The 23,199-nt window shown below is 40.2% G+C and overlaps 1 protein-coding gene across 1 annotated transcript in view; it reads left to right on the top strand.

Moving 5' to 3' along the window:
- Window positions 1–20,493, top strand: part of LOC126331633 (39S ribosomal protein L19, mitochondrial) — an 89,850-nt gene extending 69,357 nt beyond the window's left edge. Inside the window, exons 5-6 of the mRNA XM_049996513.1 lie at window positions 19,831–19,979; window positions 20,116–20,493. Coding sequence (XP_049852470.1) covers window positions 19,831–19,979; window positions 20,116–20,245 — 279 coding nt within the window. The 3' untranslated portion in view covers window positions 20,246–20,493. The remainder of the gene's footprint in view (window positions 1–19,830; window positions 19,980–20,115) is intronic.
- Window positions 20,494–23,199: the final 2,706 nt, after the last annotated feature.

The raw sequence follows: 23,199 nt of genomic DNA, 5'->3' as shown, positions 1-23,199 counted from the left end.
AGTTGCCGTGCTTCATTTCTGACTGTATCACTATTCAGCATAAGAATAATACGAATATAAACATGACACGATATGTATATTCTTCCGCGTTCGCTGTTGTCTCACTCTAGTTTTGTAGTTAATTAGGCACACAGGATTTAAATGAGATAGCAGCAAACACGAAAGAATACATGGCATAATGTTTACATTCGTCTACCTTTTCCTTTAATTTATTTACTGACACAGAGGTTTTGGTGCCAATATTTATCTTTGTGCCTACAAAGCATGCCTGTGTAGCGCTACATATATTTGACTACAGTAGTTAGTTGTGGCGACACTTACCAACATTTTTCAGAACTTGTGCTTACTTTGCACTCGATTCTAAGCCGCAGGCAGGTTTTTGAATTACAAAAACCGGGAAAAAAGTGCAGCTTAGATTCGAGTAAATACGGTAATCAAACAATATAATGAAAAGGAAAGTCCCTAGTCACCATAAAGAGGAGATACTGAGTCGCAGAAAGGCACAACAAAAAGACTCTTGGAAAGTTAGTTTTTGGCCAACAAGGCCTATGTCAGAAACAACATACATACACACACACACGCACTCACTCTCACAAACACGTCCACAGTCTCTGACAGCTGGAGCCAGACTTATTTTCATTATATTGTTACATTCCATCCTATAATCAAATAAGCATATCAGTGGATAAAACAGTTGTGGTCTAGAGTGGGAGAAGACATTACTGTTAAATCTTTCAAGAACTGCAGCATAAGTAACACTCTTGATGGCAGTGAAGACTATCTTTTATTTGAAAGGAAAACAATGACGAAGAAGAAGAATGAAAAGAAAGTTCAGATGATGGATTCCCCCCCCCCCCCCTCCCCCCTTCCCCAGCCCTCCTTCCAGGGATTTAAACATCAGTTTGGTTTTAGAAACTAAGAATTTTTTTAGTCTAGTTTTGCAATCTAATAATAAATGTGGTAAAAATGTTATTTTTAAAAAATGCTGAAAACTGAGGTGTTTTGTTGTTGTGGACTTCAGTCCTGAGACTGGTCTGATGCAGCTCTCCATGCTACCCTATCCTGTGCAAGCTTCTTCATCTCCCAATACGTACTGCAGCCTACATCCTTCTGAATCTGTTTAGTGTATTCATCTCTTGGTCTCCCTCTACTATTTTTACCCTCCACACTGCCCTCAAATACTAAATGGGTGATCCCTTGATGCCTCAGAACATGTCTTACCAATCGATCCCTTCTTCTAGTCAAGTTGTGCCAAAAACTCCTCTTATCCCCAATTCTATTCAATACCTCCTCTTTCGTTATATGAGCTACCCAACTAATCTTCAGCATTCTTCTGTAGCATCACATTCCGAAAGCTTCTATTCTCTTCTTGTCCAAACTAGTTATTGTCCACGTCTCAGTTCCATACAAATACTTTCAGAAATGACTTCCTGACACTTAAATCTGCACTTGATGTTAACAAATTTCTCTTGTTCAGAAACGCTTTCCTTGCCAGTCCATAAAATACAATAATTACCAGAAGCAGGAAGAATGAAAAATTTTTATGAATGATATTTAGAATGTTAGAAATTTGGGTGTTGTGGTATACCTGCTGATTCAGAAAAGAGATGGGTAGCCTGAAGTCCTCCCCACCCGCTCTAGGGAGCTTTGCTAACATGATGGGGTATGGGCATACCAAACCCAGGTTTCTTGAGATGGATGCTGACCAGTGTATAAATTCTGGGCATACTTGAAGGACCATTGTTAGGTGTGGAAATGGAATATTGTATGTTTTGAGGAACAGGGCCTTGTCTTTATAGCCTGGACTGAGGAAGGTGCATACTTTTATAAAGAAAACCCGCAGCTCCAATGTGTGCTGAATGCTATTGGAGTGAATGGCTGTTGAGGTAAAACAGTCTATATTAGGCAACCTCTGGGGCAGCTGTTGCCTCCAAGTTGCATAAGGCTTTGTCAGGCAGGCAGAACTCTGGCTGAGACAACATTTGTTTCCCTGGTGGCTCATGTGAATCTTACGAAGTGACCTCAACTCACATCTACTCATGATAGGATGGTGAACTGTCAGGTAGTACCTACACCTACCCAAAAAAGAGGGCTTGGATGGCCAGTCCATGCAAGTAAAAGGGTGCTGCTCTACCATAACACTTTCATTGCAGTCAACTTAACAGAGCAGAGGGAACCTGTATATATTCACTAGGGGCTATAGGGTGCTGCCATGTCCCTAACAAGTGCTAAGCAGCTTTGTAATGGAATACTTCTAATTGAAACTGCTTCGTCACACCAAGTATTTAAGCTTCCAGGATGCAAGGCCATATGTGAATACCTTTTTGTGGCTGAAATGCCTAACACCTTTAACGTCTGTGAAGGCATGGTTACATGGTATGATATAATGGAGATAGACCCTGAAGAATCATGTGAAGAATGGAGAAATATGGATGTCATGAAAGTGTAGAATTGCATGAGGAAAGTCAACGACACATTGGAAAAACTGCAGCATTTATTTTAACCTTCAACCAGAATTATCTGAACATATTCTTGCTGGATATACCCATGTTAAGGTTTGATCCTTTGTTCTCAACCTAATGCAGTGCTTGAAGTGCCAATGATTTGGTCATGCCACCATGGCAAGTAACACGTATACTACATTTGGAAAATGTGGACGTCCAGTTCATGAATAAGGCAGCTTTTTGTGTATTTCCTCTGAAATACATAACCTGCTTTGGGGATCAACCAGCATGGAGCAGAAAGTGTGTAGTTTATAACAAGGAAAGGTAAATTTACAAGTTGAAAGGTGAAGCTGAAAGAAGTTTTTAAAGCCATGCAATGTCTGGCATTTGTTGCTACTTTTGCATGGACCCTTAAGAAGCCAGTCACCAAAAGTGATGCTTCCACAAAGACTCCTATCACAGATTCAAGTACAAATACATGCAATTGTCAATGTACCTCCAGGGGGGAATATGTACTTGACATATAACCATTTGAAAGGCTTCAGAGAAGGATTTGGAACCTCAGTGACAAATCACTGCACATCATCAGAGAACCGCTAAGCTTTACATATGCAGCCAACTCTTCTTATAAGTAAGGAAATATGCAAAACAAAAAGTCATTCAAAATCACAGATAGTGGCAGTTAAACCATCAAATCCGTCAGCACTCTTCCTTTCCAGTTGTGATTTTACTGTTATCGATATTGCTATCCAAACAGATGAACAAGAGAGCTAGGAACTGCCTAATGTTTTCCCTGACCTCTCAGGTAAATTACTGGTGCTGAGAGAGAAAGCCAAGGACAATCATTGCTAACCTTTGTCTCCCATGCGGATTTCTGTATTGCAGTGGAACTTAAATGGATACAGTTCACATTTGGAAGGACTGCAGCTGCTGGTCCAGGAGAGACCATTCTACATTTGCCTATAAGGTACTGGAGACAGGACTAAAGTTGGGGTGGCTGTTTTTTTTTTCAATGACAGATACCAATCCCCTCTTGTCCCTCTTATCACGGCCATACAAGAAGTTGCAGTGGAAACCCTCATGCCTGTTACGATCACTGAGTGTTATATCTCCTACCTCACTATCCACTGGATGCTGGTGCACTGACAAGAGTTCTTACAAGTACTCCCTCACCCATTCCTCCTCATGGATAACTTCAATGTGTACATTGTGCTGCAGGGTTCAGCTACAAGCCCTGTGGGACTGAATTATTGAGTGCCTCAGCCATTCAAGGAATATCTGCTGTTTGAATTCTGGTCAGATGACACTTTTCTACAACTACAGGATCATCTTCCCCAATTAACCTTTGTTTTTGCTCTCCAGCTCTTCCCGACTGCCCAGTGGGAAGTGGCCACATATTTGTATTTCAATTATCACTTTCTGGTGTTTATTCGTCTGGTGATAGTCAGGGGTCCATGGGGATGGATGAAACAATGGGCAAATTGATTATGATACAGTCAGCTGGGCTTTCTTCGCACAGAAATATGCCCAGGAGATGGATCATATCACCTGTATGATCCACTGAACTGCTGGTGATACCATTCCCTAGTCTAGAAATCACCTCAGATGACGGCCTGTTCCTTAGTGGAAAGAAGAATGTCACTTGGCAATTAGAGCCAGGCACAGAGCTTTGCAGAAATTCAAACTCTGTCCAGCTGCAGAAAATGTTCATGATTTCAGGCCTATGAGAGCACAAGTAAGAGAAGTGATAAAAGAATGGAAGAAGAGCTCGTGGAAGTAATTCACAACTTCCATTAATCAGTCCACTACCACTACATGAGTTTGGGAATCAATAAGGAGGATATTAGGCAGAGTGGTACACCTAGAAATACAGCCTTGTTGAGAAATGGGGTCTTGATGGACAGGCCTTTGTCATGACTCAGGTTTTAGTTGAACACTTTCTTTACCATCTCTGCAATATGCGGATAAGCTCCTGAGTTCGTCACTCTGTAGAACTGTGGAGATGAGAAGGCTCCACTTCTTCTCAAGTAATGAGATCTACCGTCATCCATCAGTCTTCATCCATCAGTCTCTGTGTGGGAATTACAATCAGTTCTGTCCCTAGCCAGAGACACTGCTCTAGGACTAGTTCAGATTTGTTATGCCATGCTCCGTTATTTGTGCCCTGGAGCCAAATGCACACTTTTATTGTATTTCAATCAGATCTGTTTTGATGGACAGTACCCTGCCACTTGAAAGGAGGCAATAGTAACTCCCTTATGGAAACCAGGCAAGGATCCTAACAGTCCTAACAATTATTAGACTGCAGCCCTTACCAGCTGTCTGGTCAAGAGACTTTTGAGCACTTGGTCAACTGTCACTAATTTGGCTCCTTGAATTGTGAGGCCACCTGCACTGCAGTGTGTGTTTGAGTGCTCCATTTTACTTTGGGTAACTTAATTCAATTGGAGTCAGCCATGCAGGACGCTTTTGTACACCACAACCATTTAATCTGTGTGCTGATTGATCTTAAAAAGATGTACATCTCCATTTGGATGTCCAACATCCTTCACCACCTTCATGAATGCGGCCCATGTAGACATCTGCTGCTACTTACTCAGTCCTGCCTTGAGGGAAGGAGCTTCCACTATCGTGTTGGTGATGCTTTGTCTGATCAATTTATTCTGGGGAATTTTGGCAATTGCTAAATAGCATCTCCTCTGCAGTCAGAAACCCTTTAAAAAGTTCTTTGTTTGTGGATGATTATGCAAACTTCTACTATTTCTTCAGTTCTAAAATAATGAGGCACCCACAGCTGACCATCAGAAAGTTGGAAACTTGGACTAATAAATATAGTTTTAGGTTTCCTGTAGGGAAGACTACTTGTCAGTTTTAACAATGCTTGTTGAACTTTTGAGGAGAGTGCGAACTGTTTTATGACTACTATTTGATATGTAACTAACCTGGCTCCTGCACCTGAATATTTTGAAATGCCTCAGTGGAAAGGTGTGGAGAGCTGACATATGTTGAAAATGTCCACCACGAAAGCATTCAGATATTGACTGGAGCATTTCTATTGGCCCAATTCAGAGACTGCATGCAGAGGCTGGTAAGCCATCACCACTGTGGATTTGGCAGCATCTCCTTCTGACTCGACAGGCCCTTTAATCTTAGTATTGTGTCAGTAATTAGCATTTGGTGCAGTGGTGCACACAAACTTTGAGCAGCAGTTCAGGAATCGGCCCCATGTGGTCAAGCTATTTAGGTTCTCACTACCAGCTGTCTCATAGATCTGACCTCCAAATATGCAGCCAGGGATGGAACAAATTGCCACTTGTCAGAGGCCCAAGATGATTTTAACATTGGCACAATGCAAGAAAACTTTTACTTGTGTGATGTCATCCACATGAGTATTAAAAGAAATCCATTACATTTCAGTTACATGATCAGTCACACAGATATAAAGGCTGTCAATTCAACTTAATATCTAGGAATTACAATGGCAAACAACTTAAAGTGGAATGATCACATAGAATACGTTGTTGCGAATGCAGACCAAAGACTGTGTTTTATTGGCAGAACACTTACAAAGTGCAACATGTGTACTGAAGACACTGTAAAGATGCAACAGGTCTACTAAAGAGACTGTCTACACTACACTTGTCTGTCCTCTGCTAGATCACTGCTCTACAGTATGGTATCCTTACAAGATTGGATTGAAACAAGACATTGAAAAAGTTCAAAGGGGCAGCTTGTTTTATATTATTGCAAAATTTCTCCTGTGCCTGTGAAAATATTTTCTTGGCATCCACTACACAGGGAGAAACAATCATTATAATAAAATAAGAATAGTTGTAATACACACGGAAAGATGTAAGGGTTCATTTTACCCCTACACTGTTTGTGAGTGAAATGGTAGAGAAATAGTGTGAAAGTGGATTGATGAACCCTCTTTCAGGCACTTAAGTGTGAATTGCACAATAGTCATGTAGATGTAGATGTACTCCAAATTATATTTTTACAAATCGGTTTTCTTTAATTTTAAGTTTGTTCCACTGTTTTATTGTTGTCTGTACAGATTGAGATCCCTACAAGGGAATGGACACATTTGTTTAGCTGTTTTTCCTGATAAGGTTTTCCGAGTATGCCTTCTGGAACAATTTACAAATTATAATGCAGTCTCATACGACGACATGATAACCATTTTAGTAGATTCAGATGCATCACAGTACAATGTTTCTTTTCTGTTTTGACACGCACAGTGTGCTACAAGTGATCCACCAAATGTATCCAGTTGATCAGATGATTCAGATCATCAGTGACACCTTACAGTGAATCCAACACTGAGGCAACGAGGTGGTGGTCTTGCTGTGTTCGTGGACTCACAGGGATGCAGGGAAATGACAACTGACAAAGCAGCGTATAGGGTCAGTGTTGTACATGGATGTGCTGTCCCCTTATGATGTCAGTTTTTTTATGTTGTTGAGTGCTCCACATCCAGCATCGTCATCTCCCTCTAAAAGTGCTGCTTGCTGTTCAGTTTAGAGACAGGCTATACCATATGTAATAGCAGAAACTTAAATGCCATGGATAACCCAGAAAATATCCTGGGTTATTGGTGAAAACAGAAGATGCCAGCATGCAAAGGAAGTCATAGTTTAACAGAACACATGAATAAGCATAATTAAAATGGATGAAGTGCGATATTTTAAAGATAATGAGGAAAAAAATTATACTGTCTGTTAGGCAGATCTTCCTTTAATTTGGGCACTCCATTACTGTCATTACATAATCATTTTGCGTTTGAAGTTTACCTACCAACTCATATTTTTTCTGCCCTCTTTATCTTTTCACTGTCGTACCTAAAGTATCCATCAGTATTGTCTTCTTAGACAGTGCCTTTCATAGTCCTTTTTTTCTCTTTAAAATCTTCTCTAATATTTGTCTATTTTCACCGACTCCTCTTAATACTTTCTGCCCAGCTTATCTTCTCCACCCTTCTCCACCCTTCTCCATACCCACATCCCAAAGGCCTCAGTCATTTTCATCTTCCTTCCTTAATGTCCACATTTCTGTGTCATGCAAAACCACATTCCACACAAAACATTGTACAATTGCCTGTCCATTTTTCCACATAGTAGCTCCTTCCTTCTGTTGAATGTTTGTTTAGTCATTGTACGTAGGGTCTTAATTTCTGGAGTGTACGTCATATCCAGCGTTATGCATAGAGAAAGAGTAAATGTAATACCAGAGTAGTGTTGCTAACCATGAAGGAGTAGAGAAAAACCTCCGTTAAACAGATGGGACAAAAGACATTGAATAATCATAAAACAACAGCTAATTGGAAGGGGTATGTCAATGTTATTTTCATTTTGACTGGAGGACACTGTGGCTACCGTAGAGGGTCTCATCATACCAGTCAACTGCTCACTTATCTTCTGTTAAGAGGTGAAAGTGGACATGAATTGAACAGGCAGGTGGTCAGTACTGTATTTTTCCTGTCATTAGCATAAGATTTTAGTCCTGAACTCAGAATTTCCCAAGAATTCTTCTGTTCATCTCAGAAAGAAGAGTGGACTCTCCCTCCTCCAGTTCTCAATGTGCAGCAGTTCTTGCCAGCATTAGGGACTACATCTAGCTCTGTACTCAGCCATTTATGTTTACTGCACCCCACAAAGAGGAACTTGTTACTTTAAGAAACTGGGTTTAGTTTTACACATTCGTAATCTTCAAAGTTTTGTATCCTGAAGTATATTTATGTCACTATCATGAAACTAGACTGTTAAGCCATGAAACTAGACTGTTAAGCCATTTTTACTGGCAAGGACTACAAAATTTTCTGTATTCTGTCAAGATGATATGAACCAACATTTCTTTAAGTGATATGAGGACACTATATTTCCTTGTCGGATAAACTGGCCTAATAAATAAATAACTGACAGGTCATAAAAAGTGCCTCTCTAAAAATAATCAAAATTGGATTGATACAGTATTCAATTTATTTTCCTTTTAAGGATGTGACACAATAAAAAAAATTGTTCATTGCTGCATCCAGTGTGTCTACAATACTGCACTCCGTTCTTGTCAGCCACCAACTCACTGTCAGGCAGTTATAGGATGGCAACCATTTTTCCTTTATATTTCTTATTAAAATAGTCACTCACTATTGACAAACCTTGCTGTTCTGTAAGTATGGATAACACACGTTTTTTGATGAAGTAGAAACATTAGCTAGCAAATTTGCTGTAGCTGACACATATAAGCATCAACATAATCAACTAGCCAGTGCTGTTAATACTTATAAGCATTTCTACAACAAATAGGGCAGTGTGGCAATCACATTTATGTCTACAGGTGTATTATTCAGTCTAGCTGTCAACATGTGTTTGTACAAACAGTGAAATCTACAGGAACATTTTTTGTAACTACAATTTTGCTTTCTTGTAAGTAGTTGTCTTTGATGTACATTGTTCAAAATAGCAGCTGATCAGCTGACATTGGGAGCACTAAGAACAGTAGGAAGATCAAAAATTCACTTCTGATCAGTTATTGAACACATCAAAAGATAGTGATTTTGAATTCAGAAATATTAGATAACTAGACTTTTGAGAATGCAGAAATTTTTAGTGATGATAGAGTAGAAGCAAAGCTTTAAAATATTTTTTGTGACAGTGCAGAATTGGAAGATACACATGGTGGTGATGAATTTATGATAAAGAATCTAGAGTGACAGAAAGCAATATATCTGGTGAAGCTTGGTATGATGAACCACATGAGATGCGGTATCATCAGTTTATAAAACAACCGTTTTCTCAATTCATCCAAGTAGCAATGCAACAATAAATTTCTCTATCCTATTACTTATAGATGATGTACTCTAGTGTATAACAGTAATGTATTTTCCTGGATAGGTATGTAAAATACCTATAGACAATTGGTGAGTGGCACACAGAAACATGTAATAGAGGACAACTAACACTGTATAGCTTTTGAGCTCTTGCTCTTTTCCTAGTAAGAGAACACACATCCACACAGACACTCAAATGTACATGCTCGCGCTAGGAGCAAGTCTCATTGATAAAACACACATCACTATGAGTATATTTCTGAGTGATAATATAAAAGACAGGTCTAGGATTTGTAACTGGAAACCTGTTGGTTTATATGGAATATTTGTATTGGTAACTTCATTACATATCATTAACAAAAAATCTCTCCAATGACAAGGCTACCAATACTAGAAGATACTCTGGTTCAAAATAGGGGAATAGTGAGAGCTTGAGCAAAAACAGATCATCTCACACTGAATGCATTTTGATATAAACCCGAAAGAAGATGACCTATCTCACAAAATATGACGTATACAAGATGTGCATAAGTCGAGGCACACTTTCAGTTATTTATTGCACAAGAACCAAACATTGTACAGATATCATACATATGTTATTTTGAAGAGAGACCCCGACAGTTTTTTTCTTTCTTTTTTTCCCTGTGTATACCGCCACATCATAGTTTGGTAATTTGCCGATAGTCAGTGTTAGTCAAAAACATGGCAAGTTCAGGTGCGGAGTGAGCTTTCTGTGTGTTGGAGTTCGACAAAAACAAGTGTGGTACAGCTGTTCAATGGATGTTTAAAACCAAGTACAGTAAGAAGCCACCAACAAGGAAGGCCATTTACCACTGGCACAACAAATTCGTTACGACGGATTGCTTGTGTTCGGCAAAGAGCAGTAGATGTCCCAGTGTGAGTGAAGTGAATGTGGAGCATATACAAGACACATTCATAAGGAGTCCAAAGAAATCGATGTGTTGTGCATCCCCTGAACTCGAAATGGCTCCAATGGCAGTGTGGAAAGTCCTGTGACAGAAGCTGTCTATGAAACCATTCAAATTGGAGCTAGTGTAGAAGCTCAATGATGACGACAAAGGGTTTTGTTTGCAATTGCAACAGTTGAATGACGATGGGGGTGGCATTGTTGATCGTTTAATTTTTAGCGACGAAGCCACTTTTCACACTAATGGGAAAGTGAACAGGCATTTTTTTTGGGTACAAAGCATTCACATGACTCCATTGAATTTGAGCGTGATTCCCTAGAGGTAAATGATTTTTGTGCCTTGTCACATCGAAAACTGTACGGACCATTCTTCTTTGCCAGGAGTACTGTCACTGGATATTCCTACTTGGACATGTTGCAGAAATGGCTGATGCCTCAAATGCAGTTGGACACTCTGTTCATCTTTCAGTAGGATGGGGTTCTGCCCCATTTTATCATGAAGCGCGTGGGTACCTGACCACAGAGCTCCCATATTGATGGATCGGCCATGCTGCAGAAGGGGACAGCTGTTCAATGAAATGGCCTCCCCGATCACCAGATCTCACTCCGTGTGACTCTTTTCTGTGGGGACACATTAAAGATCTGGTGTACGTACCGCCTCTACCATGTGATGTAGCTGAGCTCCGGGAGGGAATACAGGAAGTGACTGCCACAGTCGATGGTGCCGTGCTGGGATGGGTATGGCCAGAATTCGATTACTATATTGACAATTGCCGGATTCGCATATCGAGTGCTTGTAAATAAAAAAAAAAAATTAAAAAAAAAAACTTTCTGAGTTTCTCTTCATAATTGAAAGTGTTCCTGGTCTTAATGTACATCCTGTATTCAATTATTTTTAACAACAGAATGTGCCAAATGCACTACCCAGTAACAGACCTATTTATATGTAAATCAGTTATTCTTTGGAGGGGGAGATTGTCCTGTAGACAATGTACACAAAACAAAAGGCATAAGTATGGCATCAAAATGTTTATGCTTAACAATCTAGATGATTATATAACTTAATGACCTGTGTGTAAGGGATGGAAAAATCTCGTATTGGAAAGGTAGTTTTACATTTGTCGGCTGAGAAGTTGCATGTTGGTCATCACACCTACTGGACAGTTATTTCAGTAGCTTATTGTTAGCTGAAATCTTAATAAGTTAACCCTAAGGTTAAATAGGGGGAATATTCATAAAGATGTATCTGAAACTGGAAATACAATTGCTTCCTATTAGCAATGCATCATGTTTCAAAAATGGAAGGATAGACAAGAGGTTAGTTAAATTTACAAAAATTTTCATAATACACTCTAAGACAAAACAAAGAATATGCAATGGAATGGAAATCAGTAGATGTGATGTACATGTATGGACAAACAAATGATTATCATTTCAGAAAAAATGGATGATTTATTCAGGAGAAAGAGAACGAAAGGGCGGATCTATCAGACAAGGAGGCATGTAGTGATTCTCAGCTAGTTCAATGTACAATCACCCTACATGCTATCACCTTGCTCTTGAGGTACAAAGTCATGCGCTGAATGGATGACAAGTGGTTGGAAGTGATATACACTAAGTTCCGCCCTGTGAAGTCCACAATGCGGCTATGGCGTACTTCCTTCCTACCTCATCGATGTGACGAGGTCCTCCATACACATCTTTGTGCAGGCAACAGCCCTGTGATGCATGGCTTCTTGCTCCAGTGCAATGACCCTCCAATATGTCTTGCTTGCACCACATTTTACTAGACTGTGTTTTATTTTCAGACCAGAGAGCAACAGCATATTTGTCGGCAGATCTGTTCTCTTTTGAAATGAATGTAGTTAGAGTTATAAGGTTTTGTGATCTCTCCAAATTGTTTGTGCAGATGTTAGGGACACGGTCTTAATTTATCGACAGGGTGACTGGCTCACCACGTTTATTATTAAGTGGTCAGCCAGTAACATTTCCCTGTGTCTTTCTTTTAGCTCTTCTTATGTTTTAATCCCATGTATAGCATATTTCATTCTTCGTCCATTCTCTCGAGGCATCTAAGATGAGTGATTCTAGTCATTTATTCCATATTTGTTTCTTGTAATATGTGTAAGGGGACTGATAACCTTGATGTTGAGCACCCCAAGGCATTAGAGCATCAAAGTCCAGACCTGGTTGGAGATTCCTCCCCATAATCCTCCAGACGTTCTCAGGTTGGGAGAGAGTCCAGCAAACATTACTGGTCAAAGTAAGGTATGACAAGCACAAAGATAAGCAGTAGAAACTGTCAGTATGTGGGCAGACATTATCTTGCTGAAATGTACGTCCAGGATAGCTTGCCATAAAAGACAACAAAACAGGGTGTAGAATATAGTCAGAGTACAACTGTGCTGTGAGGGTGCCACAGATGACAACCACAGGGGTCCCGTTATGAAAAAATATGGCACCCCAGGCCATGTGGCAGGCGTAAGTCAGGTTAGTATCCCACTGCTGTCCAGGGCATCTCAAGACACATCTTTGGCCTCTAATCTGAATGACTGGAGCAGGATTGTCGACAGTGATGAGTCCCACTTTGAATTGAGCCCCTATGACTAGTGGAGATGTCTCTGGAGTCGCCCATCAACCAGGAGTGATTGTCTGGGGTATCATCTCTTTTCGTAGTAGAACCCTTTAGTTGTCATTAGCAGCACAGCAGTATGTTGACGATTTCCTATGCCCTTTTTTGTTGCATTTATGGGAAGTCATCCTATCTAAAAACTACCTTGAGCAGTTAAACAGAGATCTGACTCGTGGCAATAACATATTAGACCTCCTGGTGACAAACAGACCTGAACTATTTGAAACAGTTAACACAGAACACGGAATCAGTGATTTCAGCCATAAATAGAAATATTAAAAAGGTAGGAAGATTTTTATGTTTAGCAAAAGTGACAAAAAGCAGATTTCAGAGTACTTGATGGCTCAACACAAAAGTTTTATCTCAAGTACAAATAGTATTGAGGATCAGTGGACAAAGTTCAAAACCATCGTACCACATGCATTAGATGAGTATGTGCCAAGGAGGATCGTAAGAGATGGAAAAGAGCCACCGTGATACAACAACAGAGTTGGAAAACTGCTAAGGAAGCAAAGGAAACTTCACAGCAAACATAAAATAGCCAAAGCCTTGCAGACAAACAAAAATCGCACGAAGCGAAATGTAGTGTGAGGAGGGCTATGAGTCAGTCATTCAATGAATTCGAAAGTAAAGTTCTATGTACTGACTTCGGAGAAAATCCTAAGAAATTTTGGTCTTATGTCAAAGCGGTAGGTGGATCAAAACAAAATGTCCAGACACTCTGTAACCAAAATGGTACTGAAACAGAGGATGACAGACTAAAGGCCGAAATACTAAATGTCTTTTTCCAAAGCTGTTTCGCAGAGGAAGACTGCACTGTAGTTCCTTCTCTAGATTGTCGCACAGATGACAAAATGGTAGATATCAAAATAGATGACAAAGGGATAGAAAAACAATTAAAATTGCTCAAAAAAGAGGAAAGGCCGCTGGACCTGATGGGATACCAGTTCGATTTTACACAGAGTTTGTGAAGGAACTTACCACCCTTCTTGCAGTGGTATACTGTAGATATCTACAAGAGTGTAATTTTCCAAAAGATTGGAAAGGGCACAGGTCATCCCCGTTTTCAAGAAGGGACGTTGAACAGATGTGCCAAACTATAGATTTATATCTCTAACATTGATCAGTTGTAGAATTTTGGAACACGTATTATGTTCAAGTATAATGACTTTTCTGGAGAGTATAATGACTTTTCTGGAGACTAGAAATCTACTCTGTAGGAATCATCATGGGTTTTGAAAAAGACGATAGTGTGAAACCCAGCCCGCGCTATTCGTCCACGAGACTCAGAGGGCCATAGGCACAGGTTCCCAGGTAGATGTCGTGTTTCTTGACATCCGCAAGGTGTTTGATACAGTTCTCCACAGTTGTTTAATGAACAAAGTAAAAGCATCAGACCAATTGTGTGATTGGATTGAAGAGTTCCTAGATAAAAGAATGCAGCGTGTCATTCTCAATGGAGAGAAGTCTTCCGAAGTAAGAGTGATTTCAGATGTGCCGCAGGGGAGTGTTGTAGGACCAAAAACAAAGATTCCAAGACTTACCAAGCGAGAAAGCGCCGGTAGACAGGCACAATAAAAAATTTTTATTGTGCCTGTCTACCGGCGCTTTCCCGCTTGGTAAGTCTTGGAATCTTTGTTTTTAATATATTTTTTCCCATGTGGAAGTTTCTTTCTATTATATATAGTTCCATCAGATTCACCTGGTCCTACTCCAAATTCCAAGCCACTTTCCTTGACGTTGACCTCCATCTGTCCAATGGCCAGCTTCACACATCCGTCCACATCAAACCCACCAACAAGCAATAGTACCTCCATTATGACAGCTGCCACCCATTCCATATCAAACGGTCCCTTCCCTACAGCCTAGGCCTTCGTGGCAAATGAATCTGCTCCAGTCCTGAATCCCTGAACCATTACACCAACAACCTGAAAACAGCTTTCGCATCCTGCAACTACCCTCCCGACCTGGCACAGAAGCAAATAACCAGAGCCACTTCCTCATCCCCTCAAACCCAGAACCTCTCACAGAAGAACCCCAAAAGTGCCCCACTTGTGACAAGATACTTCCCGAGACTGGATCAGACTCTGAATGTGGCTCTCCAGCAGGGATATGACTTCCTAAAATCCTGCCCCGAAATAAGATCCATCCTTCATGAAATCCTCCCCACTCCACCAAGAGTGTCTTTCCGCCATCCACCTAACCTTCGTAACCTCTTGGTTCATCCCTAAGAAATCCCCAAACCAACTTCCCTACCCTCTCGCTCCTACCCTTGTAACCGCCCCCGGTGTAAAACCTGTCCCATGCACCCTCCCACCACCACCTACTCCAGTCCTGTAACCCGGAAGATGTACACGATCAAAGGCAGAGCCACGTGGGTGCCACGTGTGAAAGCACCCACATGATTTACCAACTGACCTGCCTACACTGTGACGCTTTCTATGTGGGAATGACTAGCAACAAATTGTCCATTCGCATGAATGGACACAGGCAGACAGTGTTTGTTGGTAATGAGGATCACCCTGTGGCTAAACATGCCTTGGTGCACGGCCAGCACATCTTGGCACAGTGTTACACCGCCCGGGTTATCTGGATACTTCCCACTAACACCAACCTATCCGAACTCCGGAGATGGGTACTTGCCCTTCAATATATCCTCTCTTCTCGTTATCCACCAGGCCTCAATCTCCGCTAATTTCAAGTTGCCGCCACTCGTACCTCACCTGTCATTCAACATCATCTTTGCCTCTGCACATCCGCCTCGACTGACATCTCTGCCCAAACTCTTTGCCATTAAATATGTCTGCTTGTGTCTGTATATGTATGGATGGATGTGTGCGTGTGCGTGTGCGTGTGCGTGTGCGTGCGTGTGCGCGTGCGTGTGCGTGTGCGTGTGCGTGCGTGTGCGTGTGCGTGCGTGTGTGTGCGTGTGTGTGTGCGTGTGCGTGTGTGTGTGCGTGTGCGTGTGTGTGTGCGCGCGCGTGTGGGCGCGCTCGCGCGTGTCGCGCGCTCGCGCGCGCGTGTGTGTGTGTGTGTGTGTGTGTGTGTGTGTGTGTGTGTGTGTGTGTGTGTGTGTGCGCGTGCGCGCGCGCGCGTATATACCTATCCTTTTTCCCCCTAAGGTAAGTCTTTCCGCTCCCGGGATAGGAATGACTACTTACCCTCTCCCTTAAAACCCACATCCTTTCATCTTTCCTTCTCCTTCCCTCTTTCCTGACGAAGCAACCGTTGGTTGCGAAAGCTCGAAATTTTGTGTGTGTGTTTGTGTGTTTTTTTATTGTGCCTATCTACCAGCGTTTTCCTGCTTGGTAAGTCTTGGAATCTTTGTTTTTAATATATATATGACCTTGTGGATAACATCAGAAGTTCACTGAGGCTTTTTGCGGATGATGCTGTAGTATATTGAGAGGTTGTATCAATGGAAAATTGTACTGAAATGCAGGAGGTTCTGCAACAAATTGACGCATGGTGCAGGGAATGGCAATTGGATCTAAGTGTAGACAAGTGTAGTGTGCTGCTAATACATAGAAAGAAAGATGCTTTATCATTTAGCTACAATATAACAGGTCAGCAACTGGAAGCAGTTAATTCCATAAATTATCTGGGAGTAGGCATTAGGAGCGATTTAAAATGAAATGACCATATAAAATTAATCGTTGGTAAAGCAAATGCCAGACTGAGATTCATTGGAAGAATCCTAAGAAAATGAAGTCTGAAAACAAAGGAAGTAGTTTACAGAACACTTGTTCGCCCACTGCTTGAATACTGCTCACCGGTGTGGGATCCATACCAGATAGGGTTGATAGAAGAGATAGGGAAGATCCAACAGAGAGCAGGGCACTTTGTTACAGGTTCGTTTAGTAATCACTAAAGCATTACGGAGATGACGCTCAGTAGCTCAGTATGGGCTTTTGTTGAAGTTTGGAGAACATACCTTCATTGAGAAGTCAAGCAGTATATTGCCCCCTCCTACATATATCTCGCAAAGAGACCATGAGGATAAAATCAGAAAGATTAGAGCCCGCACAGAGGCATACCGACAATCTTTCTTTCCACGAACAATACGAGACTGGAATAGAAGGGAGAACCGATAGAGGTACTCAAGCTACCCTCCGCCACACGCTGTCAGGTGGCTTGTGGAGTATGGATGTAGATGTAGATAATGCTCAGCCACACAGAGAGAGAATTTCTATTGCTTGTCAAGCCCTTCTTCGGCCAGCAAGGTCGTCGCGTCTCTCGCCAATTGAGAACATTTGGGGCAGTGTGGGATTTTGATGCTCTTAACGCACCAGTTGAACAGAATTAGGCACCATATCCCTCAGAAAGACATCTAACAACTCTGTCAATCAATGCTAAGCCGAATAACTGCTTGCATAAGGGACAGACGTGGACCAATGTGTTATTGACTTGCTCAACTCGTGAAACTCTTTCTCTTGAATAAATTGTAATCATTTGTTTGTCTGTACATGTTCATCACTTCTACCAGTTTCCATAGCATTTGGATAATTCTGTAATGGTACACCATTATTTTTTTCTCTTAGAGTGTACAATGGTACAGGTGTCAAATTCACAGTAGCAATTGTCTTGAAACTGCTGCCAGTACTACATGAATATGTGTGGGACTGATAGGAAGTACCAGAAACGGTTGTATTATTTATGTGAATGGAGGATCATCTGCTGGTACAAAAACATTCTTATATGTAACTGACTTGCTGCTTTTGAAATCACATTATCGGTACAACAAATACTCAGAGGAGGAGGGGAGGGGATGTAAAATGATGCTGTATGATTACAGAATAAAGATAATAAAGGGAGTACTGCCCCCAATGGAAATTCCAAGATATATGAGAAAGACCTGTCATAACACACACAGTGTGCAAAAGCAGAAATCAACTGAAGGGGGAAAGTGAGCCATGAGGAAAAGTTTTAAAAATTGCAATGAACAGATCAACTGTATTGACACACCATATGATTGTAGATTCTTCAAACAATCCTGAATTCTGTCTGAACTGCTATATGTTTACAAAACTAGGGAGCATTTTGTTTTATAATGAGTATTATTAAAATTTCCAGAGAGATTCCCTTTTTTTCCTTATGAGTAATATCTGAAGGTCTTGTTCAATGTTTTATAATTGTTTCGATGCTTTCAAAGCAGCCAAAGTTTTCCTTATTCACACAAGATGGGCATTTGCTACTGTTTCAGTTGTAGTTTCTTTGCATTGAGAATAAATCAGAGGTGCTATCAAGATTGTTTGAAATAATGCTTATAAGCTTGTCACATGATACAAGTGTGACTGTGCCAGTTGAAGTACAGCATAGGTTACATGACATAATGTGCTGTACCTGTGGATAAATTTCCAATTGCCATTAATTAATAATTCTGGCCTCCTATATTTGAATGGCGACATCACAATAACCATTTATGTCCTCATAACTGTAGACTTCATCTCGGTATGTAACTTCTTATGTGCTGGAAGCGGAAAAGGTCTGACTAAGATCTTAATCTTCCAATAAATAATGATAAGGCCTTCTTTGTTAATATCAATATTTTGACCAATTCATTACAATATTCTCATTTCATTACAGTATTCAGACATCTCGTAATATATTTAAGACAAATGAGCTGTATCAGTACTTTAGTTCACAGGCACTAGATGCTGGAGTTAGCAGTTGTGTGTGTGTGTGTGTGTGTGTGTGTGTGTGTGTGTGTGGGCGCGCGCGCGCGCGCTACTTGTGTGTGTCTTTTAATTGTGCCTGTCTACAGTGTGACATGTCTTCTTTACGGTAAGTTGCAATCTGTCTTTCCTACGTTGTTGTTAGCTCAATATAATCTCATTTGACAGTAAGTGACATTCCTTTTCTCTTGAAAGACAGCTGACAAATGAGCTCTTAAGACTCTCCAGACATCAATGAAATTATTGTGATTGCCACTGACATCCTTCTTCCATCAAGTGCGCCGTATCTGCATGGCAGGAGCAGACAACACAGAGTAAGCCATCCAAACAGCAGATATGGTGATGCAATGTGAGATTTCTATCATCATCTCAGCTTGCAGATATGCTGTATCTATCCAGCTCCAGATTACGTGTACAGTAAGAAAACAAGCTTCCAAACAGCATAATGTACTAACTTGTAACTTAATCATGACTTTTATGGTGAAGATCATCATTCATCAGTTCGGTAAAAGCTGTTAAACACATCACTTCACCAAAGTGATATTTTACACTACACTGTATTACACAAGTATAGAACACATTTTCCTCGAGTATGATTTTGGTTTGTAGCACAAGCACACTTACAAGTTTGAACTTCATTGATTAACGGCTCATGCTTAAGCCTGCAGCCTATGTATTAACTTCTACATCTACATCCATACTCCGCAAGCCACCTCACGGTGTGTGGCGGAGGGTACCTTGAGTACCTCTATCGGTTCTCCCTTCTAGTCCAGTCTTGTATTGTTCGTGGAAAGGAGGATTGTCGGTATGCTTCTGTGTGGGCTCTAATCTCTCTGATTTTATCCTCATGGTCTCTTCGCGAGATATACGTATGAGGGAGCAATATACTGCTTGACTCTTCGGTGAAGTTATATTCTCGAAACTTTAACAAAAGCCCGTACTGAGATACTGAGTGTCTCCACTAGAGAACATGGAGAAGAGTTACAAGTTTGGTACAGATAAAACGGTTCAATCTGAGAGAAATTAGTAAAACTTTGTGACTCATTTCATCAATCAAATTATCAATCGGCTGGCAAAATCTGTTAACTTCTGACTGAGCTTCTCACCTTTACACAGAGAGGGCACAATGAATATTTATAAGAGGAGCTGACCAAAATTTACCATACAGAGTATTCCCATTGTTGCCTTCATTATTAATAAATGTTATTTAGCAATTCAACTTTGTATCTGATAATTGAGTTTGCAGACAGTCAAATAAAATGTAATCAGTCTCTAAAAACATTTATTGAATTCATAAACTAAGTACAAATGTTGTTTACACACAGGTAAAATTAAAGCCACGCCCATGGCATGATCGCTGGGAAAGAAAAGATTTGAAAGGTGTAGAGAGCCTTGATATACCAGAGAAACATATTAAGCGTGCTGCAGAGTTGGCTACACCCTGGGAAAAGTATGATCTGATGAAACAATACAGGTACGTCAAAAGTCGTTATTTTGAAAATATTGAGCATTTTCTTTAAAAAAATAAAAATAAAAAAAGTTAAACTGTGGTGGGAGTACTTTTGACTCCTTTGGTGAGATTTTAAAACATATGCTTAACTTATTTTTAGGGCAACTATACCAGAAGAAGAGCAGAGGGAAATATTTTCAGAAATTCAGTCAGAGCTACATAAATTGGAGATTAGTCGTAGAAGAATAAAGAGAACAAGAACATTTGTTAAACCTAAAAAGAAAGCTTGAAGAGAAACTATTTGTAAACAAAAATTCTGTAGCTGCAAAATAAAAGTGTGGTCCACTGTATATAATTAATATGTTCAACATTATTTTCATGGCACTTTGCTAAAATTCAAGATTTTGTCTATTTCCATTCTACTGAAACAAAAACAAACAAAATTGTTATTTTTATGAAATGGATGTTTTTAATTTAATTTATTACTTGTAACAATAATAAGTTTTATGCTGATCTATAAATCATTGTGATTTCTTTATTTATACTTCTTATTTTTGGGATTCCCAAACTATCTGACAACAACTATTAATGGTGTAAAACTGTATGCCAGTGTGTCCATTCATCAGTTCTAGATTGCACAGTTTACACACCATATGTTTAGTAATAATTGTCAAGGGATGATCCCATATGATTTTCTAAGAAAGGAATAACTAGAGTAACTCAGTGGGACAGAACATATCTGTCCTCAAAAAAGATGTATGAACTGTCAGGGTCAAATTTAACTTACATATAATTGAATACAGCAAGAAAAGTGTTGCATACATAGTTCGCGTAGTCAGCGCATACACAACTTTCCCACTAGAATGAGTCCCACTAAGCACAACAGCACATCCACCAATCCGCGTATTAATATGTAACGCAGCCAATGAGATTGCTGCTAACATAGAACCTTTTCTCCTCGAGGATTACAATCGTGCAGTGATACCTGAACGCACGAGGTATTATAACGAGTGTACAGACCTTCGATTAGTCAGTCTGCATTAGTCCATAGTCAAGTTTCAGTCTGCGCCTAATAAGATTATCGTATTCCTGTACATAGCCATGAAGATAAATTTATAGACACTTTGTCAAGTATCAGAGTTATATGTGAGAATAATATTAACGTACTAAAACCAAAGGAACGTCAGATTGTCAATTGTAAATAGCATCCAGAATCAAGTTAAGTAAGGTTTATGATTGTTATTATTTTAATTAATGTGTGTGAAAATTAATCAAGTTCTGTTTAAAGTTGGTCACCGTCAAACTGCTACTCTAAGCGTGCAAGTGGCATTTCTATTGTCTGACCTAATGACAGAAGATAAACACTCTACGATAAGACCACAAGACGTATTGCTGACACTCGCCTACTTCATTAGAGCGACAAGTCAAATAATCTGATGGTGTGTGTACCGAAGGTCTTACAGTACGCACACCACAAAAAGTATGCTGCTCTGTGTTCTTAGAGCTTACATACAGAGCCAGCGACTTTTGATGTGATAAGCTGAGCTGTGAGTGATCAAGGAAATATTGGAGTATACGAGATCTTATGACATCCAGTCTACATTATCATCCATATACACACTCGGCAAGCCATTGTACGGTGCTTGGTGGAGGGTACCATGTATCAACTAATCATTTCGCTTTCTGTTCCACTTGCAGATAGAATGTAGGAAAAATGACTGTCTATATTCCTCCATATGAGCCCTAATTTCTCGTGTCTTATCTTTGTGGACCCTATGCGCAATGTATATTGATGACAGTAGAATCGTGTGGCAGCAGCTTCAAATACTAGTTCTCTAAACATTCTCAGTAGTGTTCCTCAAAATGAATGTCTTCTTCCCTCCAGGGATTCTCATTTCAGCTCCCAAAACATGTACATAACACTTACATGCTTATTAAAATGTACTGGTAACAAATCTAGCAGCTTGTCTCTGAATTACTTCAGTGTCTTCTTTCAATCTGACCTGGTGCAGATTCAAAACACTCAAGCAGTACTCAAGGCTAGGTCACACTAGTATCCTATATGCAACCTCCTTTACAGATGAAGTACACTTTCCTAAAATTCTCCTGATAAACCATGTTTGGCCATTCGCCTTCCAAACCACAATCGTGTGTTTCATTTCATATCGCTTCACAACATTATGCCCAGATTTTGAAATGGCGTGACTGAGTTAAGTGGACACTAATAATGCTATATCTGAATGTTTTGGGTTTGTTAAGCCTACTCATCCACATTAACTCACATTTTTCTACATTAAGATCCAGCTGCCATTGATCACACCAACTTTAAATTTTGTCGTGGTCTATCTTATCTCAACCTACTGTCACTTAATCTTTGACACCTTTTTGTACATCACAGAATCATCAATGAACAACTGCAGGTTACTGCTCACACTGTCTACCACATCATTTATGTACATAGAAAACAGCAACAGTCCTATCATGCATCCCTGGGGCACTCCTGATGCTACTCATGCCTCTGATGGATGCTCACCGTCGAGGACAACATACTGTGTTATATTACTTAAGTGGTCTTTGAGCCAGTCACGTGTCTGGGATCTATTCTGTATGCTCATTCCTCCATTAACAGTCTGCAGTAAGATAACATGTTGAATGCTTTTTATGGAATCTGTCTTTTGCCCCTCATCCACAGCTTGCAGTATATCGTGTGAGAAAAGAGCAAGCTGGGTTTCGCACAAGTGATGCTTTCTTTGTTTCAGTCTCTGGGAAATTTATTATATTCAGACTCAGAATATGATCTAGAATTCAGGGGCTCACCAATGTTAAGGATATTGGTCTGTAATTTTGTGGCTCTGTTCTTTTACTCTTCTCATATACAGAAGTCACCTGCAGTTTGTTCATCGTTTGGCACTTTCTGCTGGCCAAGAGATTTGCGATAAATGCAGACTAAGTAAGGGGCCAATGACATAGTGTACTCTTTGTAAAATTGAACTGGGGTTCCATCCAGACTTGGTGACGTATTTGTTTTCAACTCCTTCAGTTGTTTCTCTTTGCCAGGGATGTGTATTAGTCCAGTAATGAGGTACATTTTGCTTGCCAAAAAGACATAGAAGATTTAGTTTTTTTATCTTGCGCATGTAGTTGAGAGTATGTTGAAAAAAATAGCACTTTTTTCAGGTTTTCATCTCTTATTTGGAAACCATGCAACCTACAGAAAATTTTGCTATTGCCAAGATGAAGAGCA

Source organism: Schistocerca gregaria, chromosome 1 (genome assembly GCF_023897955.1).
Source record: "Schistocerca gregaria isolate iqSchGreg1 chromosome 1, iqSchGreg1.2, whole genome shotgun sequence".
In the NCBI taxonomy this organism is placed as follows: Eukaryota; Metazoa; Arthropoda; class Insecta; order Orthoptera; family Acrididae; genus Schistocerca; species Schistocerca gregaria.
This window is presented reverse-complemented; position numbering and strand designations above follow the sequence as displayed.